The 19,462-nt window shown below is 37.4% G+C and overlaps 1 protein-coding gene across 3 annotated transcripts in view; it reads left to right on the top strand.

Moving 5' to 3' along the window:
• LOC129750102 (phospholipid-transporting ATPase VD) overlaps positions 1 to 19,462 on the top strand; it is a 220,067-nt gene that overhangs the window by 191,418 nt on the left and 9,187 nt on the right. For all 3 annotated transcript variants that reach the window (XM_055745324.1, XM_055745325.1, XM_055745323.1), the window contains 3 exons: positions 8,444 to 8,624; positions 19,005 to 19,184; positions 19,261 to 19,385. In XM_055745324.1, coding sequence (XP_055601299.1) covers positions 8,444 to 8,624; positions 19,005 to 19,184; positions 19,261 to 19,385 — 486 coding nt within the window. The remainder of the gene's footprint in view (positions 1 to 8,443; positions 8,625 to 19,004; positions 19,185 to 19,260; positions 19,386 to 19,462) is intronic.

Here is a 19,462-nt window from a genome sequence, read left to right as displayed (position 1 = left end):
TCGAATTTTATAGTGCAGTTGGTTTAAATTTTTGAATAAATTGTCGAATTTTAAAGTCAAACTATTTAAATTTTTAAAAATATGTTCGACAAGTTTGTCTATGTCGTTCAATTCTGAATTTTTGGTGCCCTACAAACATAAACCACTAATTTTATTCCAAATGAAAAATTCATAGGTATTTCAAACAGCGATAATTTTTTTTCGTATTCGAAAAACGACAGCGGAATTTTTCAATCAACTTCTGTTGAAAATGAATAGAAGAAATGTAAATTAAGATGAATAAAGATAAATAACAATATAATAAATATTTTCCTAACTATTAATCATAGTTATTTTTCTACCTGATCTGACTTTCATTTTAGAATTCATTTTTTTTCTTAATTTTAATTTCAAAACCTTACATACGCCTGTCACCGAAATCATACGCTAATCAACTAAGAACATTGGGAAAAAATACTCAAAATGAATATCTCTCTAGTTTCCCATCCGATCTGTACCAAATTTAAAGGGAACCTTGTATGTTAGCTTAAATATGATCATCAGACAATATTATGCGACATTTTTGTTTTTTGATAATTTAGAATCGAAGAAATGAATAGAAAAACATGCATAAGAAAAAGCTGTACATTAACTAGCAAATGCTCAAAAAAATCAAACTACTAGTACCTACTTATTTAAATAAAGCCAGTTTATCTTCAAATTTCTCAACAGGAACAAAAAAAAATCCAATAAATTGTACGATTTAGTTTTGCTGCAAAACTATGTCATTTGGTGACTCTTAACTTCTGGTACTCCTACACAAATGTTTCAAAATTATAGAAAAATTTAATTAAGATCCATTCATCTGGACTTTTTAAGATTCTTTGATCAATAGTAACTGATTTTGGGGTCTTCTCGTTAGAATAAGGCTGCCAAAATTTTGTCAGCACGTATCCGGGCCTGACAAAACCGGGCTATTTTATCTAAAAACCTGGCAAAACTCGGGTAAATAATTTTAGAATCGTCGACTAAAAATTCGGGCAATACCTGAGGAAGTTTGGTCGAAACCCACGATTAACTCAACACAACTCAAGAAAAAAAAACTTGACAAAAAAATTTTTCATCAAAGTTTGTCAGCAGATTTTATGTCGTGTTTAAGGCTTCCAAAAAACCTTCCAAACTTGCTCAAAGTTTTCGTTTTTGGAGCATAAAAAAAAAGTGCAACCCAGCCGGACCCAAATTTTGTATTAAATATCCGGGCAAACCCGGATGAATCCGAGCAATCTGGCAACCTCACGCTAGAACAATATTTCTGAACAATGGACGAATCCGAGCAATCTGGCAACCTCACGCTAGAACAATATTTCTGAACAATGGACGAATTGCTTCTAGCAATTGGACAGTGTTGCTAGTTTATTTTCCGCTTTGGAGTCTTGAACTGAGGTGTAGCCAGAGGACTTTTCTGCCGTGTTACGCCGAAGTGACGCATAAACCATTTTTGTTTTTAGCGAATAAAAGCGATTTTCTCTTTTTCCTCTTTATTCGTTAATCTAGGACTTTTCTTAAAATGTGTTCTGTAGAATTTATGCAAAGATAGATGACAAATGCAGCCTTTTGAAACACAATTCTTCATTTTGCATAAAATTCGAACAATTGCTTCAAATGGATATGCGTCAGTTCGGCGTATAAACGTTTGTTTTGACTTGACGTTTCTCCATTGGAGTAACGTTTTCCATAGTCTTGTCGTGCAAGTGGAACAAATTTAGTTCTGCAGTTCAAATGGCTAGTGCGTTGGATCGTTTTATTCAAGTGAGGAAGAAATATAGGATGCTAAAAATAGAGTGTCCAGCGACCAAAACTGGCCGAAATAAAAATGATAAAATTCGTCAGAGGATCGTTTTCGTTTAATTATAAATCTTGTTTTAAAGGAGATTGGAAGCGGTTTTCATTATTCACAGTGAAACAACTCAAGGAAGTCACGCTCCCGGACTTTGACCTTTAATCTTCGCTTCACTTAAGAAATGCAAACAGAGGAATAAAGGTTGAATGAAAAAAAAAAACGATTTAAGAGAAACTTTGTCTATTTATGCCAGATGAAAGATTTTTGGGAAAAGCTCGATAAAAAAAGTTTTTGGAGGGTAATTGTTTTTTTTTATGATTTTCTTACTAAATAAATATTTGATTTAAAAAAAAACTTCTCATTTTTTAAACTGGAATTCTTCTCGTTTATAAAATTCGAGTGCATAGCTTTAAAAATAAATACAACTTTCAATTACACCATACAAAAAAATTTAATAAAAACTTAGGTAAAATTTATGGAAAATCAGTTTGATTCTGCAGATGGTAAATAATTTCTCAGGTTTTTAAATTTATTTAGATGTTGACCTTTGCATTCAAATATTATCTACCAAACAAACTCGACAACTTTTTTGTTTGAGACCCCTTTTTCTGAAGAAGATGGGGGGAGGGGGAGGCTTCCCTATTTTATTCTGAGCAGATCATGTTTTCATGACATGTTAAATCTAAGAAATATGGCTCAAAAATTGTACGGGTTATTGAGATTGTTCTGTATCACTTTCAAAAACACATGGATATGCGTCACTTCGGCGTATAAAACGCACTTTTAGCGAATCGTTTTTCTCGATTTTCTCAAAAACTGTTTGATATTTTTTAGATTTGTAGAAAGCATTTAAAAGCTCAAAGGAAAACGCACAAAATAGCGTCAAAAAGTCATAATCCGAAAAAATGGATATGCGTCACTTCGTCATATCACGGCAGGTTTTCTAGTAAGTTCCATGTTCTGAAATTTGTTTTGCATCGCATAAGAAGAAAATATTTAAAAAAAAAACTCAAAAAAACATATTCTCTGAAAAAAATATGCAGGGTTTTCTGTGATTTTATTCATCATCAGATTATAACTTTTCCTTTCTTCAGATCGGGCCACTTTTCCAATGAATCGTTGCTATCCAACTTGCTACCCGTTTCAAACGAAGTTTACAAGTTTACAGTAATGGAACAATTTCGTTGATCCACATTAAAGGAAGAAGTACACTTTTTTCCTGTTGAGGAGAGAGACAACTGCGACCATTAAGTTGATCTATTGTGGTATTACCCCGCGTTATTATTTTTACTTGCTTCTTGACACCCCTGCACTATTGGTTGAAGTTGCAGTTGTTTACCGATAACACTACGAGCACACACATAACTAGGTAGGATATCCAAGTGCAATCTAAGTTCCATTGAAAAGATCCATCCACATGCATGTGCTGCATCGTTGAGGCATACAACTTCAAGGTTTACCCGGCTAGCATTTCACTAATGCCAAACCCGCCGACTTTCATCATACTATGTGTGCCAGGTTATGTCGGGATTCGATCTCATGAACGTTGTCTTAGAAGACAAGGGTGCTATCCTCTAGGCCACGATCTGCTGGCAATATGTTCACTTGGTTTCTCTTTTAAGTAAATTCTCAAGTGTATTTTAAGTATGAAATTAGGTTTAGAGTGGATATCTCATTTGAAAAATCTGCCAAAAAAATTGTCGTTCATTTCAAACAAAAATAAAAATTGTGAGACTAAAGACGTTTTGAAATTCGAAAAAAGTTTAAATTCGACACACATTTCTCGTTAGATAAAAACATGAAACTTTTTTGAATGTTACCCCTATCTTTCAAACTGGAAAAGGTTTCACAGTAGCTCCACATTATGGTAGGAAATTTTCAACAGTAATGCAGTAACATTAGTGAGCTTTTTTTATTTGTTAGCCCATACCATATCTAACTACCTACAACGAATCGCTTTCAGAGAAATTCACTGCATTAAATATTAATCCTTTTCCCCAGCCTATAAATCAGCTACACACTCAATTTTGGCCTCAATCTCGGCACCCGAGCAAGGGCAGCCTTGCGGGTCGCCTGTAAGGTTCAAGTTCAATTTCCCTCATCTGTTTTATACGAATCGGACACGAATCTGCATTGCATGTCAGTCAACATCGTTGATGCTTATTGAGCACTACACTAACTCTCTCCGACGGAATGGCACTTTAGGTGTTCCGGAATGTCACCCGCAATGACGATTCGGCTTCTCTCTGGGGTCCCCAGCAATGGCCACTAGTCTGTGTGGTACCTCCTACCTCCTCATTCATCAAACTTTACCTTGTCGTGAATAATTGATGTTTATTTTCACAAATTACCCCTCATCAGTTCATGTTCAGCGTGAAGGGTTTGGAATTGTCATCGGTTTGGCAATGGAAAACCGCCGATGGTCACACCCGCCACCAACGGGGAAAAATGTGACCGATTATATCGTTTATCCATGAAGAGTTAGGATTAGGGTTGATAGCGGACAAATAAGATGATTTTTAAGATTTTGACTCCATGCCAACTGTTCGGAAGTGTGTCAAATATGGCTTAGATAAATTAAATTTTGCGTTCCAGGAAGTTGTTACGGTGGCTTTGTCTGGTCACTTCAATTCTAGCGATTTGGATGCATGATTAGTGAGTACCCAGCTAATTCACCATTTCAAACATTACGGACATATTATCCGAGATGTTTCGAACAATGGCAATAATCGGTGTGTATAATCATCGTAGACACGCGGAATCTGACATTATTATGACTAATAACGGCTTTTACGGTTCTATGACGATGCGATGATGGGGCTCCGCATTGATTCTTTTTTCTTTGGCAAAAGTTTATAACCAAGTAAGTTCGTTATGGTATAAACAAAAATTTGAATATTTATAAGGAACCTTATTCCGATTATCGAATTATATAATCTAGGTATTGGTGGTTTTACTGCTCTTCTTGTATCAGTGCTGTGCTTGGTTTGTCGAAATTCGACTATTCCCATGTTAATCTATGTTTAGATATGTACTGTTAAATTTAGGTAAAAAGCAGTAGGGTCAAATGGGGAATCTATTCTTCATTTTAGGATGTTTTATTTAATTACAGACACAGAATCATTAGATCCTTATAAAGGAATTTTTATATTTTCAAAATTTGAATAATTATCGTAAGTTTAACTGTAAAGAAAATTTGAATTATTAACCAACTTTTGGAAAGATACTTTTCATTACTATCCAGTATCTAGAAAATATGGGGTAAATATAAACACTAGACCGCTGCAAAATTGAATAGGTTGGCCATGAGCAGAATCAGTGATCGGTAATTTTTGTGACAGCTCCGCGAAAATTTCCTTGCTAATTTTTATTTTTTAGTTGAGAAGTGTTATTTTCAATTTAAAAAAACGCAAAATCGGATCATGAGAACGTGGTCAGAAAGATTCGAAAACAAGTTTTCAAGAAAATTATCGTTTTAAATTCACCATGGCCTGGCTAAATTTCATTTACGATAAACGAAGTGCCACCAAATCGGCCAACAAAAGAGCCTCGAGAATTGGACGGGACTGGACTCGATGAATTTGAGCTTGAAATGAATCCGTTTATCCTGCCTTGGTGAGCCCGTTCTGATCTATATAATAATTTGTATATTAGTCAAAAACCCTGTAGCCTAAAAAGTTTCCGTTTTGATCAGAACGAACGACAGAATATTTGCAGATTTTCAAAACGAGATTTAGGTACCCGATTTTTATTTGAAATTTTGTATGGAAAAACGCGAAAATTAGTTCGGAGAAGGTCTCTTTTTTTTTGTTTGTCTTGAATATTTTGTTCTCACGCAATGCAAATGAAGTTCCAATATATGGAGCTCACTGGAAAATTCTCTGGCTACAACTTTGCCGAAGACGGTATAGCGGTAGGTGTAGCGAGAAAAATTTATAACGCCCCAAACAACTTTTTTTTCATGATATTCTAGCAACACAGACAGATTTTCCGTCCAATTTTCAGAAATATTATTTTTACAATATTATTATTCTTACACTCAATTTTTTTAGGCATTTTTTTATTTTCCATAATATCAATTTACATTAATCTGTTTAAGAGTTAGGCAGGGTTTACAATTTGCATACACGCTATGATTTAACTTTGCAAAATATCCATTAAAATAATTAAGTAAAGATGTTAATGGCCCCCTTGTTGTTGACTCGCCAGATTTTATCTCACGTTCCAAACATCATTAGAAGATACATTGGCTGATATGAATAAAGCTCTAGTAATTGCTTTTGCTATTTTTGAGCAGTTTTGTGAGTCAAATACAGTAAGGTTTTTTTTACACTGATATACGTACAGCGTAAAAAAAAACCGTGCCAATTAAAACCGTGTTAATTCCCGAAAATCGTGTAAAAAACCGTGCTAATTCCCGAAAACCGTGTAAAAAAGACCATTCCAATTTAGCAGCTCTGAAATTTGAAACAATAAGACATGTAACTTGACATTTAAGACATGAGACCTGAGATCTGAGACCTGAGACTTGAGACTTTAGACATGACACCTAAGACCTGAGTCCAGGGACATAAGATCTGAGACATGAGACCTGAGATCTGAAGAATGGGTCCAAAGACATGGGACATTAGACCTGAGACCTGAGACCTGAGACTAGAACTCTAAGACATAAAACACGAGACCTGAGACCTGAGACATGAGACCTGAGACATGAGACCTGAGACCTGAGATTTGAGACTTAAGACATGAGACCTGAGACATGAGACATGAGACCTAAGACAAGAGACATGAAACATTAGAAATTAGACATGAGACATGACACCTAAGACCTGATACCTGAGAAATGAGACCTGATACCTGAGACCTAAGACCTAAGACCTGAGACAAGAGCCATGAAACATGAGACCTGAGACAAGCTACTGGGGTTAGTACCGCGAGAAATTAGTTTAGCTTCGATTTCAACTTGCGACCGGTCAAGTGAAAGGGTTTGACGTAAGGGTGACGAAAAATAGTGTTGCGAGTTCGCTAGTACAAGCTACTTTTCGTCACCTACAAGTCAAACCCTTTCACTTGACCGGTTGAAAGTTGCAATCGAAGTTAAACTAATTTCTCACGGTACTAACACTAGTAGCTTGTACTAGCGAACTCGCGACGCAATTTCTCGTCACCTACAAGTCAAACCTTTTCACTAGAGGGGTCGCAAGATGAAATCAGAGCTAAACTAATTTCTCGCGGTACTAACACTAGTTGCTTGTACTAGCGAAGCCGCGACACTATTTCTCGTACCTACAAGTCAAAACCTTTCGCTAGAGGGATCGCAAGTTGAAATTGGAGCTAAACTGATTTCTCGTGGTACTCACTCTAGTAGCTTGTACTAGCGAACTCGCGATACTATTTCTCGTCACCTACAAGTTAAACCCTTTCGCAAGTTGAAATCAGAGCTAAACTAATTTCTCGTGGTACTACCAATAGTAGCTTGTCTCAGGTCTAAAGTCTCATGACTCAGGTCTCAGGTCTCATGTTTCATGGCTCATGTTATATCTCATGTCTCATGCTGAGGTCTCAAGACTAATATCGCTTGTCTCAGGTCCCAGGTCTCAGGTCTTAGGTCTCAGGTCTCAGGTCTCATGTATCATGTTCTTAGTCTCAGAGCAACTTCGAAAAGATTCTAAGTGTTTTCCTTTGAAAAGGACTTATTTTAAAGGAATATTTTCTCTCAAAAACCGTGTGAATTCGGGAAATCCGTGTAAAAAAACCGTGTTAATTCCCGAAAACCGTGTAAAAAAACCTTAGTGTACTTCGAAAGGCATGCATATTTTTAATCCGGAGCTGACTGAAAGTAAATGTTCTACTCTGTTTTTTCCATATCAAGTTGAGCAAATGCTTTCAAATTTTGCCATTATAAAGTTCGAGCTAAGTAAAAGCTATCGAAGCAATTGCTATTTTCTGATTCATACCACCTATTAGCTTTTTCTTTGATACCCTTGTAAAAATTTGAATTCTGTTTCTGCAAAAAATCATTTTTTTGGATTAATTTTGATTTAAAAAAAAAAAAAACTAGAGAATCTAAACCCAGACTCACAATTTTGATTCAAAATAGGGAAAATTCAGTAGCTACTCGAAAAAAACAAGACCGTAATTTGTGAATAACTTTTACTAAACATATGTAAATATCCACTATAGTTCATTTAATATCTTAGCAGTGGATGACAGATTATGCAATCCACTACTAAAACAGAATGTAGGCAAGTGCAACATCAAGCTGATGATGGATATCGATTGGAAATTCACACTAGCTTAGCTATACAGCTCATTTTGCACTTACGATTTGAACTCGAACTCCGTGGATTGAATATTAAAACTGCTTCAATAACGACACAATGACCGCGCGCTGAACTTTTACTCACGTTGTCGTGATTCATTTGTTCCGTTGATAGTTTTTTTCTGATTTCTATCGATTGAATTATGGGGATATTTGGGAAATTTCTCCTACTAATCTATGTATGTTTTTCAAAAAATTTAAATGCTCGAGGAAGAATGACTTAAATGGGTTAAATTACTATCAAAAACAAAAACAAAATTAAATATTTTCTAACGAAAGCCATTGTTTTTCTTCCATTACAGCGAATCAGAGCGGTACAAGAAGGTCCTCTGGCAGGACGTCCGGGTTGGCGATCTGGTGCATCTGTCCAACAACGAGACGGTTCCGGCCGATATCCTGCTGCTGAAATCGAGCGATCCTCACGGGGTGTGCTACATCGACACGTGCGATCTCGATGGGGAGACTAATCTTAAAAGGCGACAGGTAAGATCGAAGTCATGTATGAATTATTTATGTATATTTAATATGAGTTGTTGGGAATCGTTATATATATAATTTTTTTATAATAGGGGAAAGTTGGGCAAAACGGGCTCTTTCAGTATTTCGGATATTACAATGTTTGGAAAAAAAATCTAATGATGGGATTATGTTTTCCTAGAAGTATTAACACTTTCGAGACCCTTTGTTGATTTACAGCAAGCGTGGTCTCATAAAAGTAAACAAAACAAACAAAAACTTTCAGGGTGCTCCACTGGATGTTATTTTCTCTACCCAGAAAATATTCCATAGCTCGCAACATGTTCGAAGCTTTTAATCGTTTTTAATGGCGGAATCTTCATTAGGCTTCTCATTGACCATCTGGAGGAAAACCATCCAATTTTGGACGACGGGCTTAAGCTAGGGTTGCCATCCGTCCCGCTTTTTTAGAAAATGTCCCGCCGTCCCACTTTTTTCTCAAAATGTTACGCTTTTTTATGAGAACACTTTTGTGGTAGACTCAACCCTTCCGATTCTACCACTTCAAAACAGTTGTTCCGTGCTTGTGAAAACGCTTCTTATAAAATTTCTCCTCGATAATTTTCAATTCCTGTCATTTTTTTCTAATTTTCTTTTATTCATCTATGATTTTCAAAACTAGAAATGTTTTTACTTGAGGAAAATGACGTTCACCGATAAGGCTGTAAAATTAAATAACACTTTTATGATGTTTTAAAAAAGACATACACCGTCTTAGCCGATTTAGGCTTTACAGACTGAATAAATGACATGGACAACTTAAGATAAACATTTAACACCCAGTATCGCGATGGAAATCGAACCCATGCTATTAGTGGACCAGCGATTACCGTATTACCACGCTAACCACTCGACCACCGAGACGTACTGTGTTTTACTGACTTACACTGGAAGAACCTAAATATAGCCTCAATTTAAACTCATTGGTTCAGCACAGAAAATCATTCAAATATAATTTTTTTTTGTGTTTTCATTTCTCAAAATAAGCAGCATTTTTTTTTAATTTATAAAAAGAAAGATTAAATAACTCGTTAAGTTCTTAGCATTAAGGTTGCCAGAATATTTTCCAGACATATCCAAAACGAGCGAATCCGGGAATTTTTATCAAAAAAGCTTGTAAAATCCGAGCAATGGTTTTCAAAATTTTCAACCTAAAATCTGGGCATATTTGATCAATATCTCGAGATTATTCAATAATAAACATAAAGAACACACTTGAAATTTCAACACATCAGCAAATTTTAAGTCGTATTTTAGGCTTCCCAAAAACTATTCATAATTATTCATACAAAGCTTGCTCAAAAAGATCGCAGAATTAAAAATTTGTAACAACTCAATCTAAGTTTTTTTTGTTCAGTTTCCGAAATAAAGTGAATAAATCTAGGCAAAATCCAGGCTTTTTATGCGAAATCCGGGGAACTGGGCCGGACCGAACTTTTCCTATATTTTTTTGTGTTAAATATCCGGGCAAGTCCTGATGAAACCAGGAAATCTGGTAAACTTTTCTTAGCATCTCCTTAACAATCTGATTTAGTCAAGCGTTCATTGCGCACGTTCTAGCGAGGTTAATATTTTTATTTTGAAGAAAATTTCCAAATAATCGTGACTCTAGATGTTTCTCCGGAATCCTAAAAAAATCGTTTGAGTGTAAAGTTAAGGAAAAAACAAATTCCGGATAAAAAAAGAACAGGACTACCGAATAAAAATAAACTATTTTCAATCAAACAATGAATGAATGGACGAATAAAATTAAATGAACTTCACTTGGAAGATGATCAAAAACGGCTGTTAAAAAATTTAGAAACTTTCTTCAAATTTTGGATTTTAAATTACTTTTAACTACAACACTTTCAACTTGTGCGTACGCAGTTTAAAAAGATGGAAGTTTTCTTGTAAATTCAATTTTCAAAACAAATTTCATTTATCGACAGGTTTTATTTCATTTATCGATTAGGTTTTGAAGAATTTCTAAAATGTCCCGCTTTTTTGGACGATGTCCCGCTTTTTTCTAAAAGTATCTGGTAAGCCTAGCTTAAGCAACAAACGTCTTGAAAAAAGATGCTAGGTCGGGTAAGACGGACACTTCAAGGTTAGGCAAAGCGAACACATAAGTTTCTCCAGATATTTCAAATTTTTCAGCGGTTTTATCCTCCATATGCTTTCAGAACACCTTGGCAAGGCCAATCGTCTGTCAAAAAGTTAAGAATTACAAACACCACAATGTTCCGCTACTGGATTCAGACCAGTTGGTTCCATTATGGTTTAAAAACATTCTTAAATACTTAATTCACAAAAATTAAGCGCGATTACTGCATTTTTTTTTTGCAATATCTACCTTTTCTACGCAGTCAATGGTTAATATGATAGCAAATAACCTAAACTGCCCATCTGTCGGCAACCTGCGGTTCGCGAGCCGCATGCCGTTCTTTGGGTGTGAAGTTACGGCTCTTTAGGTCATTTTGGAAATATTTTGAAAATCTTTATAATTTTTCAGAATAAACAGATAGTATTTATTGATTGGAGTTGAATGTTGATTGAGCATTGTGTCCCATTTGGGTATGATATCGAAGATGTACGATATAACCTTATTAAAGTTTAGTTCTTTTAGAAATGGGACACTTTCTTTTGCTAATAGCTCGTTCACTAGTTATCGGAAATTCAATAATTTAACAGCATTTCACTGCCTCTAAAAAGTACTATCAGACCTATTTTTATCAATAAAATTTACGCGTTTTTTAAATATTTACGATGTAAGAGAAAAAGAAAAAAATATTTTGCACATAATTCGATTTTTTTTTTCAAATTTTATCCCAGAAAATACATACAAAACCTTTTAAACTTGTAAAAAAACTGGAGATGAGTTCAGTAAATATAGTGTCTTGAAATAACCTTGTTGTTAAATGCCTTAATAAACTACTTGTAAATAAAAAAATAACCATGTTGTCTGCGTAGAAAATAGTATCTGGTAACTTCAAATAAAAATTGTTAATCAATCACGTGCAAACATTGCGGAAGAGTTTAGAAATTACTTAGAATTGAAAACTCTGATTTAAGCTGCAAAATCAGAATTGTATTCTCTTTTTTTTAAACCTTTATCACCAACTAAAATTCTCTAATTTAAAAAAAATGCTTATTCGAGAAATATTTATCTAGTGACAATTAGGAAGTATCATGAAGATTTGAAACATAGAAAACAAAATTTAAAAAAAATTATATCCACATTCCATATAGATACAGATATAAGTTTGAGAATTCAAAATTTTTAAATCGCGTTATATTCAGAACCAAAATTCAGTGTCTAAAATCTGAATCATAATTTCAAATCAAGTTTTGAGAAACAAAATACACTGAGGTTTTTTTTTACGCGGTTTTTTTTTACACGGTTTTTTTTTACGCGGCTTTTTTTACGCGGATTTTCGAATTAACGCGGTTTTTTTTTACGCGGATTTTCGAATTAACGCGGTTTTTCAGAGAAAATATTCTAAGACTTTTTCAAAGGAAAACACTTAGAATCTTTTTGTAGTTGGGAAAATCTTAGCTCTGAGACTAAGAACGTGATACATGAGACCTGAGACCTGAAACCTGAGACATGAGACATGAGACCTGAGACCTGAGACATGAGACATGAGACTTGAGACATGAGACCTGAGACATGAGACCTGAGACCTGAAACCTGAGACATGAAACATGTGACCTGAGACATGAGACCTGAGACATGAGACATGAGACATGAGACATGAGACCTGAGACATGAGACCTGAGACCTGAAACCTGAGACATGAGACATGTGACCTGAGACATGAGACATGAGACCTGAGACATGAGACATGAGACCTGAGACCTGAGACATGAGACATGAGACATGAGACATGAGACATGAGACCTGAGACCTGAAACCTGAGACATGAAACATGTGACCTGAGACATGAGACCTGAGACCTGAGACATGAGACATGAGACATGAGACCTAAGACCTGAGACATGGAACATGAGACCTGAGACATGAGACATGAGACGATCTGAATTCCACACTGTCAAATAAGCCTCACTATATTCTACTATTCTATTAATCTAATTGATTTTGTTTTTTATCTTAAAAATAAACTATCATTGTACGCAAATTTTTAAATAATCATGGTTCTTACGCGTTTTTTTAGTAACGTGCTGTTTTGTTTGAATTTTTTAATTAAAATGGATTTTTTACGTGGATTTTCGAATTAACGAGGTTTTTTTTTACGCGGATTTTCGAATTAACGCGGTTTTTTTTACGCGGATTTTCGAATTAAAGCGGTTTTTTTTACGCGGATTTTCGAATTAACGCGGTTTTTTTTTACGCGGGTTTTTTTTTACGCGGGTTTTTTTTTACGCGGGACCAAATACCGCGTAAAAAAAAACCTCAGTGTATGAATTAAATTAAAAAAAAAAAAGAGATAAAAAGAGCAAATGAAGAAATTGCACCAAATGTGAATTTCAATTCTATGTCTTTGAAACACAAAAAAAACCTTTCGCGAGATGTTTTTGAATATGATACTCATCAGATAATTTTTTTTGATCAAATTGCTATTCTAAATGTGACGAAAGTTTCATTCGATGCCCTCAAAGCCAAAGGGGTATAAGTGCAAAAATGGTCGGTTGATAAAAAGGATTCAAAAATAAATGTGTAAAACACAGAATCACTTATCATTGAAAAAAATTAGATAAGGAATCCAAATAAGTTTAGTACCTTAAACAAAGATCCTGAATTTTCAAAATTCAGAAAATTATGAAACTGAACTTTAGTAACTGAAGAAACAACACAAGACTTGGAAATCCCAACGAATTGAATCTGGAAAAAAGATAAGATTAAGATCTTAGAAATATTCATAATAAGAAAATCACTCAATGATACTAGCCACTCAACTATCAGTTCGTTTTTATGATAATTTGAGAATGATTATTTGGAAAATGATATGCTGTTTTCAGGAGATTCACTTCAGTAGATGATGAAATTTTGGTTAAATCAGTTGAAAATGTTCCAATACAAATTTCAAGTCGAAGACAGAAATTGGGATGGAAATTCAATTAAGAAACCCTGTACTGTCGATTGGTCCAATTTAAGCAACTACAGTTTTTTTTTAATGATTTTACTTTCAAAAACAGGGAGGAAAAGGGTTTAGAATTTAAAAACCAATGAAAATTTCAATAAAAATGATTGAAAGGTGAATAGTTATTATAATACGCGGCAGTCTTCCGAAAATCACTCATTTTCAATGAATGTTTCTGATTGCACTTCGCACCTGAAAGTACAGCGGTCCGGTTTCGTTATTGATTGCTACTGGACCTACCCGATCATCGATCGTTCAATTCATCGCTAAAATACAGATCACCTCGCACGATGCTTGCTGTCAAAACAGTGCAGCACCATCATCAAATTAGAATCTCACCAATGCGCAATGCATATGGCGAATCTTGTTGGTCTTCGATCAGGAGTGAATGGATCAGGCAGTGAGTGAGTGATACATGAAGCCGATCATTAGCGTATTTTGTTTGATTTGATATATAGCAAATTAATAAATTTATTTGTAATTATAACGTTTTTTAACATCAGTATGATCAAAATCAAATTGTAGTTGTGTTTGTGAGGGAAAGATGTTCACTTTCGCCGTGTTTTTCAATTTTTACAAGTTCTCTTATTAAACTGTCGTCCGTCACGTTAAAACTACTGAGAATTTATGGTGTCCCGCACAACTGTTTGATTTTTTTCGTCCTGCAAAAAATAATTTTGAATTTCATATAATTTAGTCAGATACTGAGTGAGCGACATTCAGAATGGATCAGTTTGTATCTCACTCATCTCCGATATGCGATGTTTGCTAAACCGATGATTCTGAATGATGCGACTCGGTTTGCATAGCTGATAGGAGCGCTGATCGAGATTGCATACCAGCCAGGCGAAGCAGTTGCGAGAGGCGCTATCCCATGAAAGTTATGGTTTTGGGCCGTAACTGCCAGCTAGCTCAACCGGTACTTACGTGCTCTCAGGGTCGCTCCTAACGATCTCGGGAAGAATTGGGACGACCAATCGCTATTATAACAAAGTGGAACATTCACCGACCAAAACAAGATACTAGGGACTCACTTAAAAGTTATTTAGACGTTTACAAAATTAGAATTCATTTTACTTTTATTTGACTTGCCAGTGTGTTGAAATTCCATCCGTCCAAGCCTTTGGAAATAGCCGGCCAAGCTTACGGTCGTGACGTCTAGAGCAGCGAGGTTCTTTTTCCTGGATTTTGGAGCTGACCAGGAAGATCTTCGGGATCAAAACACGGGTTCTTCAAAGGGTAGCCGATTCGATGTTTACAGTTGAATCGGTTCCACAGGGGTGGGACCCGTCTCAACTTTCAGGAACGTTCAATGTTGGTTGTTACTGTCCGATAGCTCTACCACGTGGGTTGGTTTCCAGTGGTGTAAGGTGGGAGCTATACAACGGAAGCCGTATTGGCGGGCTTCTATCGAGTGTGGCCGGGTTCCAAAATCCGACAAAGCGCCTGGAAGCAGCGGAGCGCTTTTCGGAGCAGTTGGGGATGCTTCAAAATCCCTTCACTTCGACACCATGTGCCAATCACTTCACACCCGATTGTATATTTTTGGTTAGGACACAGTCCAACTTTTTGCGTGGTGTTTCACTTCCAAGACCCGACAACAGTGACCGTCTTCATTATCCCAGACTCCTAAGAACCCTTTCATGGTAGCTCGTAGATTCCTCTCTCAGAGTTTCTCTCTCGCCGTTGAGCAGTTCCGGTATGATATAGTCGAAACCAAGGTTTTTTGATATATCTACACACCTTGGTCGACGCAGCTGCTTAGGAATAACTGGCATAGTCGACGACTGGTATAAATTTCGGTATTTCAAACTCGAGCGAAGTCAAATAAATAATAAGCTACTTGAAGGAATGTAAGTGAGCCAAAACTATTGATAAAGATAAAACTAAACAGAAAAACATGCAATGAACGATGAAATGTTGCCGATTTTGCCAATATAGGAGTGAATCGGTAACACCCATAATACAATCAGAGTGTTTCCAACAGGAAACGCATCCTGAGTGTTTGTTTTGATTGATTTTCGGAAGACTGATACGCGGTATTAACCCTGATACTGCCCGGATAAAATGCTGAAATGTTTATCATAAAGCGAATTTAGCTGCTATTTTAGCGCAGTAAACCATAACTTGGAAACTTAACGTAACAACAAACATCATTGTTGTGCAAGACGTTTGAATGTAATCAAAATGAGGAGATTTTTTTTCTTTTTTTTACCTGTTCTGTACACAATATCGTAACTGATGTGTTTTGATAAAAATGAAAATTTGAGCTGTTTTGCCTCATATTCTTCTGAATTTTTTATTCGAATTCGGTTTTGTCCAGAAGATTTGGATATTCTCAGCTCGCAAAATGTTGGGGAGCTCCTTCACTGCTTACTCTAGGGGGTCCCCTTAACTTTTTTTTAGACAAAAACTAATCTAGATATTATTTCACGGGGACCTTTTAGTTTTTATATTTCAAGTTTTCATTCGGATTTCCTAGTTTTGATTTCTTTTCATGGATTTGTAGTGGTATGATTAAAGTAATATTAAAACTTTTTTTCCCTCGGGGGGCCCCCCTGAGTCGGAGGCCCGGGGCAATTGCCCCTTTTGCCCCCCCCTTTAATCCGGCCTTGCCCATCAGTGAACAATTAAATCGATCCAGGTTGTTTATTTTCTCCCTCAGGCATTTGTTAAATACATCTTTAATTGTTGGAAATCATAGCAGTCAGCGATTTACAGCTATTTGTATATAAGGAGCATAGCAACTCAAGTTGCTATGCACGTAGTAAATAAGTATCCTAGCAGTTCTGGTTGCTATGGTAATAATAAATAACAACGGCTAGGGTATAAAAGCAACCAGCCTAGTACCATAAGTTGTCCTGTAATAAACCATCATCGAAAACGTAAAGACGTGTTTCTCAATAGGTTATGGGCCCAGTCACGCCATACCTAAGAGTGCAGTAGAGTTTAGAAGTGCTTGAAGTCTGTGAAAAGTTTCCGGTTCAAGATGAGTAGTCCGAAGAAAGTTGGCATCGTGCAGTTCGCTGGCGAGAACTACGACACGTGGAGGTTTCGAGTGGAGACTCAACTTTCGGCGCATGGAGTGAAGGACACCATCACGGCGGATCCCCCCAGAGAAGCGGCAGCGAATGCAGCGTTTTTCGAGAGGGACGAAAAGGCGAAAGCACTCCTGGTGGCGTTTATTGCGGATAGCCATTTAGAGTACGTGCGCGACAAGGAGACGGCCAAAGAGATGTGGACGTCGTTGGCAAGTACCTTCGCTAAAAAAGGTTTTGCCTCCCAGACGTACATTCGGCGGTCCTTGGCTATGCTGCAGATGGAAGAAGGGACATTGCTGGCAGATCATTTTCGTCGGTTCGATGAGCTGGTGAGACAGCTGAAGGATGCTGGTGCCACGGTGACTGAGCTTGACATGGTCAGTCAGCTGTTCATATCGTTGCCACCCAGCTACGACGTCGTAACCACGGCGATGGAAAATTTGGACGATCAACAAATAAGGCTTGATACCGTAAAAGCACGCCTTTTAGCAGAGGAGAGGAAGCGTTCTGGAAGAGAATTCGGACCCGGTGCGTTCAACGGTTCGGACGAGGTGGCGTTTGCGGCCAAATCTGGAAAAGGACATAGGAGGTCAGCGAATTTTCCCGGAAAATGCTACAATTGTGGAAAGGTCGGGCATAAGAAGCATGCTTGTCCCGAGGCGAGTCGAACGAACGAGGTGCAGGTTGCGAAAACTTCATTCAACAAGGAGTATGCACTTGTTTCTGGTGCGAAGGTGTTCAGCCATCAAGACGAAGTCGAGTGGGTTCTCGATTCGGGTGCAAGCTGCCACATGGCCCGAGACGAATGCTTGTTTAACGAAATTCGCAACGTGCGTGAGCCACTCCACATCGACAGCGCAAAGGTTGGTGAGGTGCTGATAGCAACGAAGAAAGGTACCGTGAAAGGCGTGTCGGCCGTTGGGATGAATCAGTACAAGTTGTCGTTCGGCAATGTACTGTGCGTCAAGCAGTTCAAGTACAATGTGCTGTCGTTGGCGAGACTACTGAAAGCGGGTGTGCACGTGGAGTTTAAGCCTGACCGTGCAATTCTGAGGAAGGACGGCGGCACAATCGGTGTTGCTAAGGCGAAGGGCAACCTCTTCTATTGGCGGATGAGTCGTGTATGCAAGGCCCCAAGTGCGGACGAAAGAATGGTTATTCCGGAGATAATACCACCATTTCCCGAGCGAGAGGGGGAACATGAGAGCGTAAAAGAAGAGACTGAAAAAGATGGTCGAGAATCCGGAGGTAGTAGCACTGCTGAAGAAGACGACAGCAACGAGGAAGGCGCAACCGCACTCCCACCACAAAAAGGTAGGAACGAACCTAACGTGGTAGTTCCCAGGTCTAGTGGTCGGGAGTGCAAAAACCAGGTTGGTTTTCTGATGTTCTTCCACATAGAGCTCTTTCTGCTGTTGTTAATCCCGAACAGGTTCCTGAACGTTGTACCGATGTCGATGGTCATCCGACCGAGGTTGAAAGGCGGCAAGCGATCCAGGGCGAGCAAATGGCGTTGCAGGATCATCAGACTTGGACAGTTGTTGAACGGTCAAAGAAACGTCGTTTCAAAATTGGATGCCCAGCCAGAAGGAGCACATGAGGTGCTCAGAGGGGGAGCGACTGTAATCCGACAGTCATTGAGATGCAGGCGTTTTATCCAGTGAAGTTAAAAATTGTAGGCTGTAGCTCCAAGGTGAATAGATTCAAATATCTGAGAGGGGGTGTTGGAAATCATAGCAGTCAGCGATTTACAGCTATTTGTATATAAGGAGCATAGCAACTCAAGTTGCTATGCACGTAGTAAATAAGTATCCTAGCAGTTCTGGTTGCTATGGTAATAATAAATAACAACGGCTAGGGTATAAAAGCAACCAGCCTAGTACCATAAGTTGTCCTGTAATAAACCATCATCGAAAACGTAAAGACGTGTTTCTCAATATTAATGATCACTTTTTCTCCTTAAAATTGGTTAGAACTGATGGAATTTTGAGCGGTATAAAATCTGACTTGTAAAATCCTACAGCAACAGTAACCTTATGGAACCAACAATTTTCCTCATCCGTTGCAATAATTTACTAAACATGTGATCAAAATCTTTTCGTCAAACGAAGCATTGATCTGATGGTTAAAGTTAATACTTTAGTTGTTTAAAGTATGTTTATCCCACAAGAATGCATTAATAGCAATAACGATAAATTTACTCGAAATACCTTCCTCCCCAGGTGATTCGTGGATTTTCCGAGAAGCAGCACGCTTTTACGGCCAGCAAGTTCACCAGCAGGGTTGAGGTGGACGCCCCATCCACCAAGATCTATCGATTCCATGGAGCTGTGATACATCCGTCGGGTGAACGGGTACCGGTGGCAACCGAGAGTTTGCTACTTCGAGAAAGTCGGTTGAAGGTATGTTCTTGACTCTTTAATTTTTGTTAAAGCTCAGATCGTCAAATGAGAGTATTTGCACGTTGCCTTCCAACAGAATACGGATTATGCGGAGGGAATCGTGGTCTACGCAGGTCACGAAACCAAGGCTATGCTAAACAATAGTGGTCCACGGTATAAGCGATCGCAAATCGAGCAGCAGATGAACATCGATGTGATATGGTGAGCGTTTATTGTTAACCATCAGAACACAAACGAGGCTAACGAATAGTCTATTCTAATAATAATACTAATTCCAG

This window comes from Uranotaenia lowii, chromosome 2, assembly GCF_029784155.1.
Source record: "Uranotaenia lowii strain MFRU-FL chromosome 2, ASM2978415v1, whole genome shotgun sequence".
Lineage (NCBI taxonomy): Eukaryota > Metazoa > Arthropoda > Insecta > Diptera > Culicidae > Uranotaenia > Uranotaenia lowii.
Note: the sequence above shows the minus strand (reverse complement) of the source record. Positions and strands in the feature narration are given on the sequence as shown.